This window comes from Nipponia nippon, unplaced genomic scaffold (assembly GCF_047370975.1).
Source record: "Nipponia nippon isolate SJK-2023a ecotype South Korea unplaced genomic scaffold, ASM4737097v1 scaffold_2, whole genome shotgun sequence".
NCBI lineage: Eukaryota > Metazoa > Chordata > Aves > Pelecaniformes > Threskiornithidae > Nipponia > Nipponia nippon.
The window spans coordinates 122,774,737-122,796,133 of NW_028262336.1; the positions used below are offsets into that span (position 1 = coordinate 122,774,737).

Below are 21,397 nucleotides of genomic sequence, written 5' to 3' on the forward strand. Positions count from 1 at the left end.
ACATATGTGCACACTTCCAAATGTCTGGAATTCCAAGCACTTTTCTCATGACGGGAAACTTGTACCCACTCACGGTCTCTTGCACACAGTCCTTGCAAAGTAAAACTGAGTTCAAGGGCACGTAGATGACACACAGAAATTTTATTTGTCTATGTTCTTCTCCTGAATTGACACAAAGTCCAATGAGCTGTAATGAATGCCACAGAAGTACATTGTGTACAAAACACAGTTACTGAAAAGAAATATTTCCACATCTGCCTCTGTTCAGTTCCATTCTGCACAGACCATAAAATGACACAGTTGAGAGCAAAGAAAATTCAGAGAAGTAAATTAAAAACGACTGTTGAACTCTTCTTACAAACAAGTTAACAGAGATTTAAAATCCAACACATGCATGGGAGTCAAAATACCTGTCTTAGAAAATTATAAAACCAGAGGGGAACTTTGTAAAGCACACAGTTCATCTCTACCTGTATTACAAACAGTTCAGTAATACACGAAAGGAGGCAGCAATGCTGTCAGCATTTTCCCAATAAAACACCAGCTTTTTCTTCTATAGGAGTGAAGCTTAGCTTCCAAACTTCAGTGAAATTCAAGAAGTAGGCAAAGCGGTATGATTCTTCTTACATCCCAACAATATTATTAGTCACTAAATTTGTAGCATGAAGTTTACAGGGCGGCCTGAGCATTACCTTATCTCTGGATGGCTGAAAAGAACTGAGGTTGCTAAGCCACTGGAACCTAAAACTGCAGGAGACCACTTGGACTATCAAGACCAGCGCTCTGTCGCTGCAGGTAACCCCTAGTTTATGATAGGAATTAAGTACAGCTATTGCACGAGCTACTGCAAAATAACCGGTGGCATTTTGCCCTTGTAGCTGAAGAGATAAAAAGCTTACTTTTCACTTTTACTTGTATGACTCCAAGTTACTCGCTTACCTATCCAAGCCTCATGTGGAGACGTTAATACTACACTTTTTTCCAGCCTTTTTCCAAGTTTATTTAGGGAGTTAACTGTTTGGAGCAGGAGTCACCCCTTATTAAGTTCATGTGGTTCTTGACACATGTTGCTGGTGCAACTGTAATTCAGGTCTCTGAGTGCATGTGTCTTTCATTACTTTGTCACGTGCTGGGTTTTGCAAAAGACCTCGGCCTCCTTCATGAAAGGAGGTGAATCAAGATCGCGTAGCGAAGGACACTTATCTGAGAGGCACCAGCCTCATTTGCTTTAGAAACTTCAGCCTGAGCAGTTCAAAGTAAAAATATATGCACCTGAAAACAGGCATAGAAAGGGACAGACTGATAAACTCTACTGACTGATGGTGCTACAAGGCCATCTACAAAATAGATTATTGAAAGCTATACTTAATGCATTTAAGGAGAAACCTTAGCATCATTTTTTAAATGCCTCTTTACTACCCAAACAAAACCTACTCCTCTTCGTGATAATGAGAAATACCCAGATACACCAGAGATGGTAAATAAAAGCCAGAGGTGCTAAATATTCCAGGGATGGTAAATATAAGGCTAAGACAGTGGTCATTCCAATGAGCTTTTCAATGCTGGGATTTAAAAAAAAAAAAAAAAAAAAAATTCAAGTACATGCTTAAGTTATTATTTCCTGTCTAGCAAAAAGTTTAAGTCACTTATTTGGTTAAATTCTGTTGAAATCAAGGGGACTTATACACATACGTAAATTCGCTCCCTACCGAGTAAAGCACTAGAGCATGTGCTAAACGTGCCTTTGGGAATTAGCGTCTCACGCTGCACGCTCTTGCAAATATTTAGGCACATGTTTAGTTTCGTTACCATGAATATTTCCATTAATAAACATGCCCATAGCTGTTAGCAGGAACAAGACTTCAAGCACTACTGAGAAGGCAATTATATTGAACTAATTACAACTGCAATATTACTTCTCTTTGTAAATGAAAATGACATAGAGGTGGTGAATGAGAGATTTATCCATATGAAGAGGTAAGAGTAAGGGAGCCAAAACCTTTAAGGGGCAAAATATACTACAAAAGTAAATCAAATTATTGTCACAGGTGATAAACAGAAAAGTCAATTTTCTTTGCTCAACTTCCACATTTTTTTCCAAATTCACCGTACTTCAACAGGCTATATAAATCAACAACACCACAGTATTTGTATTTTTAATTCTAGGTAATTAATGAACAGTTTTCCCTTTTACTGCAATCAGAACCCCCATATAGGAAAATATAAGGCAATTGATGCCATATGTCCCTCTGAATTGTTATTCCAGATGTATTCCTTGGAGTCAAAGAATTGAAGTTCCTGTTTCCTTTAAATAACACATTCCTAAAAACTCAAATGAAGCAATTTTGAGTATGAAATAGTTAATATGATTATTTTTTTTTTTTAATATTCAGGTCCTTCACCATTTCTTCCTATAACCTGAGTACAAAATAACAATCTACCTACGACACCTAAATTGTCAAGAAGCACGTGTGCATTTAGCTTTAGCTTTTAGCCTGAGATTTCTATGGCCAGAATGGTGACCTTACACTTATACAGGCATTTGAGAGCTACTTTTTACGTTTTAATTTCCATTAGCACAGAAGAACTTCACCCATACAGTGAAGCAGTTGGATTTGATCAGATCACTTGTTTTTAAGAAGCTGCAAAGTTTCCTTATCTTTCTCTTTAGCCGTAACAAAGAAAGAAATAACAATGAACAATTTTTGTGGGAATATTTGCTTAATTGAAGGTTAACAGTGCTAAGTACTGCTAACAGAAAACCACAAACAGGGAAGGGAGTTTCAGCAATAGCTTTCCCACATTGCCCTGCCAACAACCTCAGCCTTGTTGGGCCATTTTCTCTACGGGCTAGATGTAATTAAGTTCCATTGCTAAATCAGTCTTGAGCCTGTCTTGAGCAGAAAAATCACTTATGCTTAATTGCATGTGGTGATGTGGTGAGCAGTCCATTAGGCAGACGGCAGATACCAGTTTATTTTTTGCAGCTCTGCAGGATACTTAAAAATGAAAGGTCATTATTTTATCCAGGCAGTCACTTGTATAATACATATTTCCTACAGAAAACAGTGCTACTTCAAAAAAGGCTCATTATTTGAGTGTCTGTTACATAGTTATACTAAATATTATTTTGAGGGTTGATGAGTTTAAAAACACAAGTTTCTGAAACTTAGAAACAATGAAACTGAATGTTTTTTCTACTATAATAAAAATATTTAATATTATAAATTTATCAATTATAGTACAAATATTTAAAAACAAGTATATATAAAAAGAGAAAACTAAACTGCCTGTGATTTTTAATATAGGAAGATGCATATGTAATATATATATATGTGCATAATCATACACACACACCTGAATACATGCACATGTCCAGAGGAATGCTCTCCATGACCTTAAGAAACTCTGCATACTGTTTGTTAATCAGAACCACATATTTTTCACCTGATTCCATCAACAAAGAATTAGTTTCCATAAAATTGTAACCGACAGGAACAGATCGGTTTCACGGTTCAGAGTGGGAGACTTGTTCCAACAGTTCACTCAGGCTAACATTCCTGCTGCTGGCAGACCAGATCTTCACCTATCGTAACCAGCTCACGCTAAGATACTAGTCAAGAAAAACAATATAATTCTTTCTGAGAAGGCGGCGATTTAATATTGTAAAAATACTACAAAAAATCCTTACAATAAACCAATGCAGGCAGTTACTACAGAACTTTAACAACATGCAGTTCTATTAACGCCCACTATTCCTGATTCTCAAAGTGCCCCCAATGCTCACACTTGAGCACTGAGCAATGGCATTTGACCTTTTCCATAACAAGGACTTGCTTTACATTTGTAGAGGTACTTAAATGTCCGAGGCTAGACTGTTCCCCTAGACATGCTGGTATCTAGGTATAGGGTTGGGCTCCCAGAGCAAACTCATAGAAGTTCTTTAAAAGAAGGAAGAAGATCAAAGATTTTTAAGTATGAACTGATTGCAGCTCACTGGAGTGTGGTACCAGACTTACGGCGTCTGGTGTTTCCTGATGTTCAGACAGCACCTCCTGTGTTTCAGTTTGTGCCCATTGCCTCTGGTCCTGGCACTGCGCACCACTGAAGAGTTTGGCTCTGTCTTCTTTTCACTCTCCCTGCAGGTATTTATATACATTGATAAGATTCCCACCCCACCCCCCCACCCCAAGCCTTCTCTTCTCTAGCCTGACCAGTCCCAGCTCTCTCAGCCTTTCCTGACAGGAGAGATGCTCCAGGCCCTTTATCATCTTTTGTGGTCTTTCATTGGACTCCCTCCAGGTTGTCCATGTCTCTCTTGTACTGAGGAGCCCAGAACTGAACCCAGCACTCCAGGTGTGGCCTCACCAGTGCTGAGTAGAGCAGAAGCATCACCTCCCTCGCCCTGCTGGCAATACTTTGTCTAATGCAGCCGAAGATACTATTAGCCTTCTTTGCAGCAAGTGCCCATGAAGCTGGCTCATGTTCAACTTGGTGTCCACCAGGCCCCTCGGGTCCTCTTCTGCCAAGCTGCTTTCCAGCTGCATGGCCCCAGCATATGTTGGTGCCTCAGGTTGCTCTACAGCAGCTGCAGGACTCTGTACTTCTTCTTGAACTTCACGAGGTTCCTGTCAATCCATTTCTCCATCCTGTCAAGGTCCCTCTGGATGACAGCAGATCTCTCTGGTGTATGAGCCACTCCTCCCAGTTTGGTGTCATCAGCAGACTTGCAGAAGGTACACTCTGCCCCATCATCCAGATCGTTAATGAAGATGTTGAACAGGATGGGACCTGGTATTGACCCCTGGGGTACACTGCTAGTTACTGGCCTCCAACCAAACTTTGTGCCACTGATCACTACCTTTTGGGCCCAGCTGTTCAGCCACTTTTCAACCCACCTCACTGTCTGCTCATCCAGCCCATACTTCAACTGCTTGACTATGAGGATCTTATGGGAGAAATATTAGTTATTACCACTTATTTCATTCATTCTGTTCATATCTCTCCCTTTCCTTTCATTTTTTTTACTCCTTATCAGTTCACCAGCTACACTCTAAAATTACTCATCAATAAGAAAATATAAACTATTATTTGTATGATTTTCACCAAACTTTGAACATCAAAAAGGAAACAGAAAGAGCTTTCTCACTGCCTGTAGCACATTCATCCTCTCTTTAGAAACCCCAAATAATGCATTTCAAATTGCATTTAGGTTTATGCAATCTGTTTATATACAGGACAATTACAAGTTACTGAAGATGCTTACTTTTTTTGTTTGTGCATTTTTTTGTTTGTGCATGATCAAAGATATTTTAACAAGTCTAACATACGGGTAAGGAGCATAAAATAACTTGGACTGGAACAGCAGAACACATGAGAACATTATCTCCCACGTATCCTGGGCTGCATCCAAAGAAGCATGGCCAGCAGGGCGAGGGAGGGGATTCTGCCCCTCTACCCCGCTACTACTCGTGAGACCCCACCAGGAGTACTGCACACAGCTCTGAGGCTCCCAACATAAGAAGGACACAGACCTGTTGGAGCGGGTCTAGAGGAGGGCCATGAAGATGATCAGTGGGCTGGAGCACCTCTGCTATGAGGACAGGCTGAGAGAGTTGGGGTTGTTCAGCCTGGAGAAGAGAAGGCTCTGGGAAGACCTTATTGCAGCCTTCCAGTACTTGAAGGAGGCCTGCAAGAAAGCTGGAGAGGGACTTTTTACAAGGGCCTGTAGTGATAGGATGAGGGGTAATGGCTTTAAACTGAAAGAGGGTAGATTTAGATTAGATATAAAGAAGAAATTCTTTACTATGAGGGTGGTGAGGCACAGGTTGCCCAGAGAAGCTGTGGATGCCCCCTTCCTGGAAATGTTCAAGGCCAGGCTGGATGGGGCTTTGAGCAACCTGGTCTAGTGGAAGGTGTCTCTGCCCATGGCAGGGTGGCTGGAACCAGATGATCTTTAAGGTCCCTTCCAACACAAACCATTCTGTGATTATATTAAAAACGACTGGACAAGAAGAAATACAGTGATTTCCTTTTATCCCCAGTCACTTGACCAGAGGAAAAAGCCTATGATGCAAAGTCCAAAATTGATCTCAACTCCTCAGTGATTGCAATCTATCTTGGTATTTGTTTCTTGTCAAACTGATTTGTCCCATCAACTGGGCTTTCAAGAATGGTCATGAGCCACTCCTACATCTGCCACAGAAATGAGAGGACATGATTTAAATAATTGAATTCAATGATAATTCTAAAGAGCAAGCAGGAAACATTGACAATCCCTTTAACATGTTTTTTACATTTGCATTGCTTTCCTCAAGGAACATTAAATTTCATTCGTTGGAAATCATGGAATGTAAATAACGTTTACACTAAATTTAAACTATCCCTTCTTCAAAGTGCCTCTCCATACAGTATAAGCAATGAGTTAGCTGACACGCATACATTTCTATTGTAAAGTGTCAGAGAATACGACAGCGCATTCATACATTGGCAAGACTATTATTCCAATAACTTCAGTCAAACAACTTGCATGGAAACTGAAAATCAGTTGAGTGTATGCTTTAATTACATCTTTAGCATGTATTTAACATTCTTAAATGCATACAGAAATGTGAACACATTCTTTGCTTTATCAGTTCAAATAGCTTTTTACTATTGCCTATTTCTTCAGCTGTAAGAATGCATTAACATAACATTAGCATCAACAACACCAAAGTGAGAAAGAAGCATTATTCAAGTACCTACCTCCTGTAATACCTATTCTGCCTTTCTTCATGAATAGAAGTAAAATTCTCCCTAGAGATTATCTTTGCTCTGGCAGAACAACAGAGTTGCCAGACCCTGTCTTTGGAGGCAGGTTTCAAGTATAGCAAGATGACCGTTTCATTCCAAGGCCATGACATATAAGACAGTAATTTGAATAGTTATTAAACAAATGATGTTGGGTTACGGAAGAAAAATGTCTATATTTGAAATGACAAACACTAACTACATTTTTTGATGAGAAAGAAATTAAGAACAATCATCTTAAGAAAACAATCTCATATACTTCCCAGTACCATATTTCTTGACCACTCAAAGTCACATTAAATCAAAAACTAGACTGGGAAGTAAATATATTTCCTCACATTTAGTTTTGTTACCATAACTTTGTATGGTCTATATTTGCAATGCACTCACATTTTGCTGATAAAAAAGAATAAGAACTCTGGAATATACAGGCAAGGTATTACAAAGTAAAGAAGTCTTTAAAATAGGTAATTCCCTCCTTACTTCTTGTCAAAAACTTCTTGGTGGAAGATACCTGACAAATACTTCTGAGCATAATTCAATTTACTCTTTACCCCTATGTTTCACTTCACAAAGGGGAAGTTATGATTATCCTAAGATAAATACATACCATCAGCCTGCATTGAAAAAAATTACTTTATAATAAAAATAATGCATATCATGGTATGTCAAACACTTCAGTACTAAACCACAGTGTTCCACTCTATGAAAAATAAACAGACTATACTTCCACTACATTTAAAAGAAAAACACAAAGCACGAATCACCTAGATAACTTTCAAAACAGAACTGAAATCGTCAGTTCTCTAAGTTTCCAAACTTGTGTGTTATCTTTCTTCAGTGGTTACTCTCCATACTCTGGAACATGTAGCCACTATCCTACTTTCATGTATTTCTACCTTAAATCTGCACCATACACGATACCTACAATGTATTCATTTTCCACGTTCCCTAACCCACGAATCCCACTACTCCACTTCAAAATTATTGGGAGTAGGTCAATAATTTTTCAAAGCTCATGATGATTTTTAGTAAGAAACTAAATATCCCCAGGCAAGTCGCATATTAAAAGAGCAGAAAAGTTCTTTATATTTAACTCAGGTTTTGCGACAAATTTACTTTTCTCTTCATGATTAAAAATAAATTGAAAACCTATAAACCGCGTAAAATTGATAATCCAGGGCAAACTAGACAAATAATACCTTCACACAACTGAATACATGGCAAAAACATCACTTGTACACTGGAACACCTCAAAGGTGAGCTGGCGGTTTTCCTCCCCAGGGTTGAATGGCATTCCCTCTTTCTCTCTCTCTCTCCAATCAAGCTTTAGTTTTCACTGCATTTAATCAGAAGAATTATTTACTTCTGACTTACTTCCAGATAATATAGATAAGGTATGCCAGTCTTCAGCAATTAAATTACCTTTGAACTGTTACCATTGTGACCTGCCAGAAGGATTTTCCAGGTACCAGTACTATTTTTAAATACTTCTGACACATACCGCAAACCAAAACCTTAAATAGATAGACTATAAAACAGTTCTAGTCTTATGGATACATTTTATCCATTTGCTGCTCCTTTACAAGAACTTAAAAAAGACAGGCTCAATATTACTTCCAAAAAAGATTTCACTCAACGGAAAGCTGTATCTATGTATGCCAATAATTTAAAGGGGCTTTTTTAATTGAAGTTTCAGAACACTGATCGAGGATACGTTTTTCTCTTTTTTTTAAACACATTTCTTTTAAAAAAGCTAAAAATTAAGGTACAGATTATTCTCTTGGGGACAGAGAGAGAAGAGACCTCCTTGTAAAGGGACTCATACCTGCCTGCAAGCAACTCCTTCCTTTTAGTTTTTCAAATGCCCTTCAAAAATAAGAGGGTAATGATAAGAGAAATTAATACTGAAACCTATCGGCACTTTGGATCTTACACTACATATTCAGAAAATATGGTTTGGTTAAATTAAATGGATGTTGTTTTGCAATATATTAAATCAAAAAAATACTAATTCTTCTGTGTACTAGCAACCCTTAACCAGGAGGGAAAAAACCCACAAGATAAGATCCAAGAGACTGACGATCCTACTTTGCAGGGAGAAGATTAGAGAGGCAAAGGCCCAGCTAGAACTTAAACTGGCCACCACCATTAAAGATAACAAAAACTGTTTTTACAAATATATCAGCGACAAAAGGAGGGCCAGGGAGAATCTCCCTCCTTTGTTGGATGCAGAGGGAAACTTTGCCACGAAGGATGAGGGGAAGGCTGAGGTGCTTAATGCCTTCTTTGCCTCAGTCTTTAATAGTCAGACTGGCCATCCTCGGGGTTTTCAGGCCCCTGAGCTGGGAGATGGAGATAGGATGCAGAATGAAGCCCCGGTTGTCGAGGAGGTGGCAGTCACCGACCTGCTCCTCCACCTGGATGCTCACAAGCCCATGGGGCCAGACGGGATCCACCCAAGGATACTGAGGGAGCTGGCAGAGGAGCTGGCCAGGCCACTCTCCATCATTTATCAGCAGTCCTGGTCAAACGGGGAGGTCCCAGATGACTGGAAACTTGCAAATGTGACGCCCCTCTACAAGAAGGGTCAGAAGGAGGATCCGGGGAACTACAGGCCTGTCAGCCTGACCTCGGTGCCAGGAAAGGTCATGGAGCAGATCATCTTGAGTGCCATTATGCAGCAAGTGTGGGACAACCGAGGGATCAGGCCCAGCCAGCATGGGTTTATGAAAGGGAGATCCTGTTTCACTAACCTGGTCTCCTAGGACAAGGTGACCCGCTTAGGGGATGAGGGGAAGGCTGTGGATGTTGTCTACCTGGACTTTAGTAAGGCCTTTGACACTGTCTCCTACAGCATTCTCCTGGAGAAGCTGGCTGCACACGGCTTGGATGGGTGCACTCTGCGCTGGGTTAAAAACTGGCTGGACAGCCGAGCCCAGAGAGTGGTGGTGAATGGAGTCAAATCCAGTTGGCGGCCGGTCACGAGCGGTGTTCCCCAGGGCTCAGTACTGGGGCCTGTTCTGTTCAGTATCTTCATTGATGATCTGGATGAGGGGATCGAGTGCACCTTCAGTAAGTTTGCAGATGACACCAAGTTGGGTGGAAGTGTTGATCTGCTGGAGGGCAGGAAGACCCTACAGAGGGACCTGGACAGGCTGGATCGTTGGGCCGGGGCCAACAAGATGGGCAGACGTGGTGCTTGAGTACATGGTTTAGTGGTGGACTTGGCAGTGCTAGGTTAACGGTTGGACTCGACGATCTTAAGGGTCTTTTCCAACCTTAACGATTCTGATTCTACGAAGGCAGAAAAAGCCCATGAATGTTACGACACGGCCTTAGAAAAATTTAAGTTTCCTTGTACGAAACCAGATTTTTTTCTGTAATTTCAAACACGGTTGGCTAGGAAGCATTATCATTTCAGTGAGGACAAACAAGGCTCATTTTTACTAACAGCACTGCTTTTTACATGTGTCCTTGGCTAAAGACAGAAGGCTTAAAAAGTAGAGAGCCTTCAGGACCACAACTACAGTGTCTCTACTGCTGTAAGATTTATGTAAATCTGAGAAAACATCTTTCCTCACATATTAACATGACAGTACAAAGTATTTGAGACAAAAGCATGGAAACCAGAGATGTTGGGGTAATCTCTGAGAGCAGAACTTTTGAACCCCGGAAAATAAAGACATCTTTGTGATAGGAAGGCTCAAGGGCGAGGGGATCAGATGTCCGCTATCCCATTGCCATTCAGTTTCTAAAGTGCCTGCAAGTGATTAGGCCTGGTATGCCCCTGAGCTGAAATCACAGGAAACAGTGTGCCCACAGTAATTTTATTTCAATGAAAATTTATCTCAAGTGATTCACGGTACTTCTTCAGAACCTAAAATGTTATCGTTTATGAAGTCTTCCTGCGTTTCATGTATTACAGATGAAGCTGGCCAAAAATACAAGCAGAAACCTCATTGTGAAAAACTCCAAAATTTAAAAAGCAAATGTAGAATTCGGTAATTTCTAGAATAAACCCCTTTATATAGAAAAGAGATCATCATTTAAATGAGCACTCTGTTCCATGTCACCTTTAAAGCACATAACTGAATATGACTGAGGTGTCCTAAGATCTCTTTCTAATTGCTCCAATGGCGAGTAAAATTAGAAAGTCCCTTCTCATGAAAAAAAAAAAAAAAATTATTAGTTATTTGTGTTAACAAAAAAGGTTCTTGTCTACATGACTTAATTCCACATGTGAGTTTCCAGGACTCTACACTGCACTCTGCTATGACATGGTGGAGAGGGAAGAAGAGGGAAAAGAACCTTGAGCTAGCAGTAATGTCAGTTTAACATTATCCCCTTCCTTTCCTAGGTTGAAATTCTTTCTTAAAAAGAATCAACACAAGATAAAATTTCACAGTTAAAAAGAACCTACGGATATGCATATGCATGCATACATATATTCATCAGAGCCTTCGACAGCTCTGGATAGCTCTCTCTTCAGGCACCCCAGCTAAATCCAACCACTACTGTGAACTGAACCTCTCAGAAACTTAAAGACACAGCCTGGAAATCCCTTTGTACACTTTGTTTCCCATGACATTTCATGAACAAAGGCTTTTTATAACTGGGGGGAACCACCAAATATCCTAAATGAATGGCATTCTATTGTAATGCTACAGACTGAAGACTCCTTTCCTTTCTTTGAAACCATTTCAAAACATCTCAGCTGTTGCAGGCATTATAAAATGGAGTCTATCATACAGCCTAAGCTCTTTTTTTTGCTCTGACTCTCCTATGCAAGTCTTTCTCTTCTGCAAATTTTTTTCCCTGTCTTTGTCATCACAAGACACTATATGAAGATTTTGAAAGTTCCAGCATACTGAAGGTTCTCCATATGCCTTAACACTTCAGACAGAAGAGCAGAATCCATGGTCCTTCTCTTCTCGAGGTCTCAGGCAGCAATGGTTTTTTTCCTGATAGACTTAATGAACCATAAAGATGCATGCCTGAATTCTTCCACCCAGAAGTCTCAGCATTTTTCAGATGAAAAGAGATTAAGGCAGTTTACAAATTCGTAAGATATTATTAGAAATGAACAAACATCCACAGAGTTCATGCATGGCTGATATCAGTTCCAGCTCTCTGGGAACCATGCCTCTACCATTATCTCTCTGTTGTCCCTGTCAGCCTACGTATTTCATAGTATTTTTTCCATTAAGGGTTCCACCCTCTCCATTTATCCTCCTGCTCCTTCTCTGGATGGGCTGCGTGCATTCGTTACCCTCCTCTACAGGGACTGAGAACATCAGTCCTGCAAGCTAATGGTCCTAATCAGATCCCTCCTTCTTGTTCAGTACCTCCATATACTGTACAAATCTTATGTGACACACTGTTTTTGGTATATCACTTGCTCAACGTAAATAAAATTGGTCACTTCCAATTAAAATTAGGGAAGTTTTCTCTCTCTCTGTGTATAGTCATCAAACTTCATCTTAGCCTGTGTCAAATGTATTCCATCCTCCTACCATGCATCCAGTGACTTCTCATAGCCACTGCTGCCAACCCTTACTCCTCCTGGCTCTCCCCTGGGGGTTGAGGACACAACAGCAAAAACTCCAGGGGATGCAGAACTGGGAAGCATGAACAGTCAACTCTCAAGCACTAGCCTCCTTCTACTTCTCTTCTCACCCTCTTCAGCAGGCAGGCTGTAGTTGCTCTTGTTTCCTCAACTCCATCACTGCTGCCACATCAGCCAGCACCCACGAAGACAGCAGGTCTGTCTGGAACAGGCTGGATGGCGTGAGGAACAGATGGCAGCAAACCTTAGCCTGCTGCATGAGGACCAGAAGCAGAAGAAACAGCTGGAGAAGCTCTCCAGGTGGTGTCAGGTCCAGACACCCTGAATGCACAGCTCTCAGCTATGCCTACCACCGACTCTAAACCCTGTGACATTAATGAAACGTGCCCCAAGACTTCTGTACACAAGCGCAGCCATAGATTTGGTGTGATCACATCTGTTCATACAATTTTTGAATCATTTGGGAATAAGCTAGAAGTGCTAACAGAAACGAATAAGCTCTACAAGGCTCTGCCTCCTGCTCCACCCTCAAAACAAAGCAACTGACAGATATAACTAATTATCATGAAAAACGACATATTGAATCCTGAAAATGGATTATGTTTCTGGGTTTGATTCCCTCCCATGGATGCTACAACACTTCAATCCAATCAGGAGCAAGGGAATTGCTGAGAAGACTCTTCAGGAACCTTTATGATCCATATCCCACAGTTACATAATTTTCAGCACTACTTACTCAAAGTTGATAACTACTTTTGGCAGCTCTTCTAAACTCTCAACAGTAATTTTACAAACCACATGCAAAAGTCAAAAAAACAGTACAACCTCATTTTTCAATTTCTTCAAGAATAATAAAGGAAAAAATTAAAAATTCTATATGCATAAAGGCTTGATGAGTCCCAATGAATGGAGAAAGAAAGGCTGGAAGGAGAAGAAAAGGGATTTCCCATTCATTCATTTTCCCATTCAAGCTTATAAATACACCTGGTGATAACAGCTGGATTATAATGGATAGCTTTTCATGCACCCTGTTTTGCCTGTGTAGAATAAATGTTTGCGCATTAATCTGTTCAGCAGTGCAGACAGAATAGTCATTTTTTTTTAATTTATGAATTTAAAAAAAAAGTATTTACACGATTTTTGCCTTCTAGTATTGAATAGTTTTACCCCCTCTTAAATGTTAAATGGGGTTACGTTTTTAAGTACTGCTAGGAAAGCTGAACAGCACTTTTGCACATTTGGACTGCTGCCTCCGTAGTTTGGAATTTCCAATAAACAAGTTGCTCTGCTTTGATTTTCACTGCCAAGTTCGCACTTCTCAAACAGAATACAGTCAACTTTAGTTCATATTCAACTTTTTTTCTGGCTCCCTTTCTACTTACGCACTGTGCAAACATTTAGCAATTTCTTGGAAGAGCTAAAAAAAATTTTAATATGACTCTTGATAATTAGATGTTTCTTCTGGAAAAATTCATTTCATTTGATTAATGTCATTCCTCATTTTCAGATTAAATGAATTATAATTCCACAATGGAATTTAATGAAAAGATCTTCCTCGAGTCAAAATATTTTTTCCCCCTGCATATAGCCTGATAAAAATATAAGAAACAAAAAAGGTCTTTTTATTTCTCCCACTGCCTTGTTACACAAAAAGCCAACTCTGGACAATTCTTACGTGTTTTATCTATAAATTATCTAGCTTAGCATTAACTGCATTTCCACTGAAGCCCAAGGAATACCTCGGAAATAGTGTCACAGGACACAGTACACCAACGTAAAGTTCACCATCATCAAATAGATGAACTTTCACACAGTTCCGTTCTTGCTAATCACGGCTACATTCTCTCACCCCCTTATCTTGCTGCTCCTCATCTGGTTCTCTCTAGCCCTTGAGGCAGTTTAACTGATAGAAGTCCAGAGGGAATATCTGAAGAAAAAAGTGGAACTTTTTCCGCCACATCAGTGAGCTGAACTGGCTCAACATAAGATGTATCAGACACAGAAATTACTAATATCGTTCACAACAGAGATCATTATGCCTGTAATCATCCCAGTATTTTGCATTCCATGATACAATTAGTTACACTTTAAAAAAAAAAATACATCGTTTGGTTTTTCCGTAATTCACACCATTCACTGGGTAACTACAAGGATGGAGATTCCACAAACTCTCTGGGAAACCTGATCATTAAAACACAGAAAATTAAGTACCCTTCACTGAAAAAAACTAAACAGAGGTAATTTGGAAGCGTTGCACATATTCCATTACTAACACTTCTGGAAACTGCATTATACTCTTCTGTAGAAAAGAATGAAGAGCAGTACATAAAAAATTATAAAGGATCCATATTCAGAAAAGCTAAAACTACAGACAATGTCAGGACAGGAAATGTCAGGAACATCTTCAGACACTGATGCAAAGATACATTACTTCATCTGAAAAGAGATATTAAGGCAACTTCATCAGCATAAGGAACATTTTACAGCACAGCTGGGATTCCAGGGTAAGTCTAGGTCTAGATTCCAGATTGAATACTCTGTCTACTATACGAACTTTTCACAAAGTTACCTAGGAATTTGATCAAAATCAGACTGCCATGAAAAAACACTGAGGTTTCTACATTTAAAACCCTATATACTGTAGCATCCAGCTGTGGCGATGCTCAGATCAGTTCTCATTTCCAGTGTGTCATGACTGACTATAGTATTTTTTATTTTTTTTTAAATTAAATTCAACCTAAGCATAAATTCCACCACCTAATATTGGAGGCATTTAATCAGCAATGTTCAGAACAGTGTTTACCTGATATAAAACCACACAAAGAAGGAAGCAAATATTCACCATCAACAGAGGCATGTATGAGCAATATAATATTCAAATATATTTATCCTCTTTAGAATAATTCACATATTAATACCTCATATACTACCTGAAGTTAGTGATTCCTTGAAAGGAACAGACGAAGTATGAAGTAACCTCTCCGCAGCTACCCAATAACAAAGATCAACCTCATATGAATTTCTTTAGATTCTACCATTTTTAATAGAGAAAATTCAGTGAAAAATTGCCTGGCTAAAAGGACATTCTTGTGAGTCACTTCTATTATAAGCCTAAATTATAATTCAGGCAAAGAGAAAAATAGAGTGTTTTTTGAAGAATACTTGATCTCCCACTGGGCAGGATTTAAATTCTTGTTCTCCTTTAAAAAAAAAAAAAAACTATAACAGAGGTATGCAAGTTATATATAGTCCAGCCCTCTTCACTTACCTGAAGACAATATGTCTCCCAAGAATTTATAAAGCATTACATTAATGAAATGTTATACCACATGTGGGGGGAAAAAAAAAATAGGATATATTTAGCCTTACTTCTCCATGCCTTAAAGGTGTAATAGCTCCTCTTGCTACTGCCATTCGGAACAATGTTTCTGTGGCCTGCATCAACAAACACACACACAAATTAGTTATTTAAAAAACAGACAACCCAGCTCATTAAGATTTCTTTCAACTTTTACAACATTTTTTGAAGTGTCAGCTACCTTCAGCACCCATTTTACAACTGAATCACTTCAGTAAGTTATTTAAACCAGTCTGCACAGGTTAGGCAAAGGTTTATTGCAAGGTGAGAGGTCTATCGAGGATTTTGGTCTCAGCTTAAGTAACCACCTAAACAGTGCGTGGTACCTCCCGCAACACTGCAGCAGACACACAAGACCCTCCATTCAGGTCAGAGATGCTCAGCCCCATATAATGGTCTTCCCCAGGTTGTCAGGTAAAAGTGTCATATTAAGGGAAAAAATAGCTATATGGTATTTTACAACTCACAAAACTAATTCATTTTTCAAATTGCTGTTTAGTAGTATACACTTGAATTAACAAACAAGTATCAAAAACCAAGAGTATGATGCAACTCTTTTCCTCAGGCTCCACCTGAGCCCCTCTTAACTCTTACTAAGGGTGGCATTACAAAACACAGCGCTGTCATGTGCAAATGACAGGGAACATAACTTTGTGCAAAGCTTTAATTAGGTTAATCTTTAGTTAGGTTGCATACCTTTCTGTGTTAGTTGTCCCATCTTTTCTTTAATCCACTGGGACAATTAGGACATACTTCTGACACAAACATAGATTACTGACTCTTAATTCAGGCTATAACACAAAAAAGGCAAAGCTTCTGTATCACATTTCTTTCTACAAGCTGGCTGCAAAAAGGCATGAAAAAAATTCACCGGTTACATAAAAACATGGATTGGCACATCAGTGTAACAAGAACGGATTTGTTTTAAAGACTTGTTTCCATAGCAAGTAGTGAAGCCGGTTTCAATTTCAGCTGCAATGAAACATGTTTTTAATATCTGGTTCTAATAAAAAAAAATATTCTAACATTTAAGGATCTATGTTAAAGAGTAATTAGCAGGCTGTTTAAAAAAACATTTAGAATGTTTATAAATAAAAGCAGTTTGCAGCAGCTGATCATCTTTCTAAACAGTGCTTTAAAAAATAAGCAGCTCGATGCTTACATGACTGCAAGACTTGCTGCGTTCATGCGACACTACCCTAAGACAGCTGTATCTCGACAAATGTAATATCAAAGACATCTCATGAGATTAATTCGTCAATCTTCCTAGACACCAATTAAGTGAGGTTTACCCTTTTCTTAGTAATTGCTTGCAGAAAATGATTTTATAAAAGAGCTTTTAATTAACTTATGTGTGTGTGTGTGTCCCATCTGTAAATGAATGTGTGAGCTCCAGAACACTGGACTGCAAAATGTATGACTTCATTTACACCCGCGACGATGCAGGGCAATGCCCGAGTGCGATTCTTCTTCTCAAACCTTTCTTCTTGCAGAGATGAAGTGAACTTCATAAAACCTTTTGTATTTCCCCAAATTGGTTTCTTTCACCAACATTTTTAAGGATGTTTCAACCGAATTGAGCATTCTGTCAATACAGCTAAGCTGCTTTGGTTTCTTTTGAAAACCACTGGTGTGTGTGACTTCCTTTTCACATCTACTAGTAAAAGATCTCTCTTAATACACTTGTACGCACATCGTTAATGCCAGATGTCAAAACCATTCAGAAACAAGGAAAAATCAGAGCAACAGCAAATCTAGCACCATAGATGTCCTCCTACAGGCGCCAGTCTTCATGTGCCGAGCATCAGTAAGGAGATTAGCACTACAGTCACAGCTTCCTACCCGAACAGCGTGGGGGGGATGAGGCCACCGACAGCCATCCATGCACTGACAATGACGAGGCTAGAGACAACGTTATTGGGTTTTTAGCTATGCAAAATCCAAGAGGATGTTTAAAGAAGTTCATCTTTCAAAAGAGTAATCAGACCCAAGCTTACTGTTGGTGTAATGTTTAAGGTGAAGGAGGTGGGCATTAGCAGAAAACATTTCAAGTTTGTATCCTTTCTACAAAGAAAACTAAGTGGGAACAATGAGATTCTAATATGGCAATGTCTTACATGGAAGAAGAACAAGATGAAACCATTCAGAAATTTCTTTAACACCTTCATAAAGCTATAACATCACACAGACTAATGATAAAAGTAATCAGGCTAGGAAAATTTGGCCAGTCTTAAAAATCTGAATTTATCTGTAACGCTTCTGTTTTGGACAAACTCTGGCACTGTCTTCAATTGCCATCTTTTTCCTTTCTGCCCCGCAAATGCAGGCACAAAGAGAGTCGTTTGGCAGAGACCACCCGGGTCATCTGGTCCTACCCAGGGCCCCTTGGAGCAGGTTGTCCAGGGCTTGCTTAGGCACGTTTTCAGCATCTCTAAGGATGGAGGCCCCACAACCTCTTTGATCAACCTCTTCCAGTATTTCACAACAACATTTTCAGTGACAAGCCCATGAAAAAACTGCAACTTACAGATGACCTGTAAATTCCCTGTTCCCAAAGAAGCACAGCCCAATTGCCCAAATACTCCCTAACTGGTGGAAAGGCTTTGTGCCAGCCAAGTGGAAGGCCATCCTTTCTTCTGCGGTTTCTAGCTGTCACAAGCCAAGCCACAATGAAATCCCAAAACACAGAGCATCCTGCTGGCACTCAAGCTGTACAAGTTGAATACGAAGGAATAAGCATGGGGGTGGAGAAATTTAAAATACAAATTCACAAAAAAACCTATATTTTTTTGAAATGTTAAAGACAAACTCCATCACACGTAATGCTCCATAAAGAATGGGGGGGAAAAAAAGCTGCATGAACGAAGGATCCCACAACAGTAATGAAAAAAGAACAATATGCTCACACACCTCATATACTTTCTTAAATTCTATATGTGATAATATCTTGCTGATAGTAAAAGGATCCCTACAAGACATCAAATCTACTTTGACTAAAAATCCAGTTTATTGAACACATCTTGCCTGGTATATTCTTGGTTTTTAATTTCAAACCTACTGAAGTTATTAGTACAAAAATAGCCAATATTCATGCTGCATAATATTCTCATACAACTTGTTTCAATATTGATGAAGTTTAAATCCATTGAACACAAACATCACAACTTTAAATATTTTTTTTAAAAAGTATTAAGTACATTGAAATAGGAAGTTTGTTTATTTAATTGGATTAAATCTGATAAAAACATGCAGAGTACTATGTCACAAATTAATCTATCTTTCAACACAGGCTACCTTACAAAATAATTTCTTGGACTTCTTCAGCAATAGATTTCTATTGGAAAAGTTTAGCATATTTTAGGCATCAGGTCAAAACTTCCCTTCTGCCCCCCAGAACAGTTTTCATGGCTCTTTTGGCTCACAGTTCACAGTATCCTTAAGCAGAGATACCCACAGTTACATGCCATTTAGAATAAGTTTAATTACCTGGTTGTAATGTCAGCCCTTTTCAATCTTTAAAATATCTTTTAAAATTCTTGCATATATTTATATTAGACATTTGTCCACTGAATGCCAAGTTTTTACATACAATTACATTTATTGCTTCCTAATTTAAAAATACAGCATAAATTATGTCAATTTTTTAAATGCTGAAAATATTAAAATAATCTTGTATTTTATGTTAGAATGTGTAACTGTGACTCCTAAATACCACTGACTGGAAATATTTATCACTGTGTCAGGATAACCTACTAAAAAAGCAAAACTCTCCATTTAAGAAATAATAATAGTGTTCCCAAAGAAACCGCCGACTAGGAATTTAGATCATTTTTAACTGTGTCTGCTTCTGTTAGCATTAAATATTTCACTATAACCAGATTTTTAATGAAGCTGTAAAAATTTAAGATTTATTTGCATTCAATTCACTGTGAATAAGCCTTAAATAAGAATCATTGCAGGCTTAGGCAATGACTTTAGATACTTTTATTCAGACATGCAAGTCAGAGGTCCATAAGAAAGCAAATTATCAACAGATGGTTTTCGTGATCTCAGTGTGAAATAAATGTGTTGCCAAGCTGATAGTTGCTGAATCCTAAAATTGTTCTTCACTGTAAGGAATGTATACTGTGTTACATTATACGTGAGGTGAAATGGCAGCCTCACGTACCTTACCGCCCTGTAACGCTGTGCAAGCTCTAATGTCATCTCCAGACAAAGATGACCAACTGTTCCCCCTCCAAGAAAGCAGTCGCTTCTGTTCAAATTCCTTGCAAGTGGGTTTAAAAAAAAAAAAAAAAAAAAAAAAAGGAGAAGCCACTTGTATGAACCAGAACTAAAGTGGAAAATAATTGCACATTATTGATGGAAATTATAGGGAAAAAAAAGCAAGAAAAACAGTACTTTAGATTCCAGATGTTTTGAATTTTCTATTCACAAAAATAAAATGGTCTTATAATACTTCATCAAAATAGTTACTGTTTTACCGAAGTTAGAACTCCAAATGCAAGCAGTGGATGGGATTGCTAATGCAAATTAATTAATTTAGAAATGCATGCTTTTTTATCACCTGACAAATTTTTGGCACCTACTTCTAAACGTGCATTTAAAAAAAAAAACCCAAAACTATTTAAAGATATGTCCTGAAAGGCACAGATTTTTTGAAGTCATTCACAGCAATTTACAGATTTAATTAAAATTAAAATGGTGCAATTTGTTATAACTGTAAAAATGGATGGAATACCACAAAAGACTTTTTTTCACTCCTATTAAGTTTGCTGATCTTGGCTACAATAGCTGGCTGACAGCTCTGGCCTGTAAAATTTGTGTTTCTTCACGAAAAGCAAATTACATTAAAAAAAGGTTATTGACAGTCTATCCGAAATCATCATTAACATTCTTCAACTTGATTACGTATTGCAAATGAACTATTGTTATAGCCTTCATTAGCTAACCATCACACAGCTTTTGAAAACAAGCACAAGTGCTATTAAAAAAAAAAAAAAAAAAAGATTTGGTGAGATTCAGAAGCAATAGTGAATAGGAAAATGTACAAGAAGTTTCTGAAATAAAATATTTTTCCTAATTTCAGTCCACAAAATTTCAACTGTAAGGCAACTGTCTCCATCTAAACCTTACTCCAGATGACAGATGTAACTTACCTGATGAGCTTATTTATTGTTACAGTTTTTGATGAAATTACTACAATACCAACATAGAATTTACTGCCATTCTATATGGTTTTATGAATTTAAAATATATGTAAAATACATTAAAATACAACACTGAAGCTGAACTGGTGCTTTTAAATAATTTAAATGCCTACTTTCTAGAAAATCATTAAAAAAATTCACTCGTTCCATTTTACAGGTGTGAATTCCATGTACCTCCGTCTTTTACTTTTTTAAAAGAGTCTGAACGTCTCTGCCTTCATTACTGAACCATTTGAACCTCACTTGTACAATGAGTAGATCAGTATATACTTGACATCTGTGAGACACAAGCTCTTCCCATTCAGTCATTAGCAGATCAAATCACTTTACCTTCAATAAAAGCAACTTAACTACGAAGTCTATAAAGACTAAACAATTTCAATCCCACCATAAAGCATATTTTACAGAGCTCATGATAGCCTTGGACCCATTTTCTGAAACTTCACCAATTTTTTTTCATTTTCAGCTTTC

The 21,397-nt window shown here is 38.4% G+C and overlaps 1 protein-coding gene across 2 annotated transcripts in view; it reads right to left on the reverse strand.

Annotated features, from left to right (window-relative positions):
- TMEM135 (transmembrane protein 135) overlaps positions 1–21,397 on the reverse strand; it is a 184,917-nt gene that overhangs the window by 90,542 nt on the left and 72,978 nt on the right. Inside the window, exon 5 of one of the 2 annotated variants that reach the window (XM_087758855.1) lies at positions 15,728–15,793. The exons of the other annotated variant lie outside the window; for it this stretch is intronic. Coding sequence (XP_087614981.1) covers positions 15,728–15,793 — 66 coding nt within the window. The remainder of the gene's footprint in view (positions 1–15,727; positions 15,794–21,397) is intronic. 2 annotated transcript variants of the gene reach the window in all.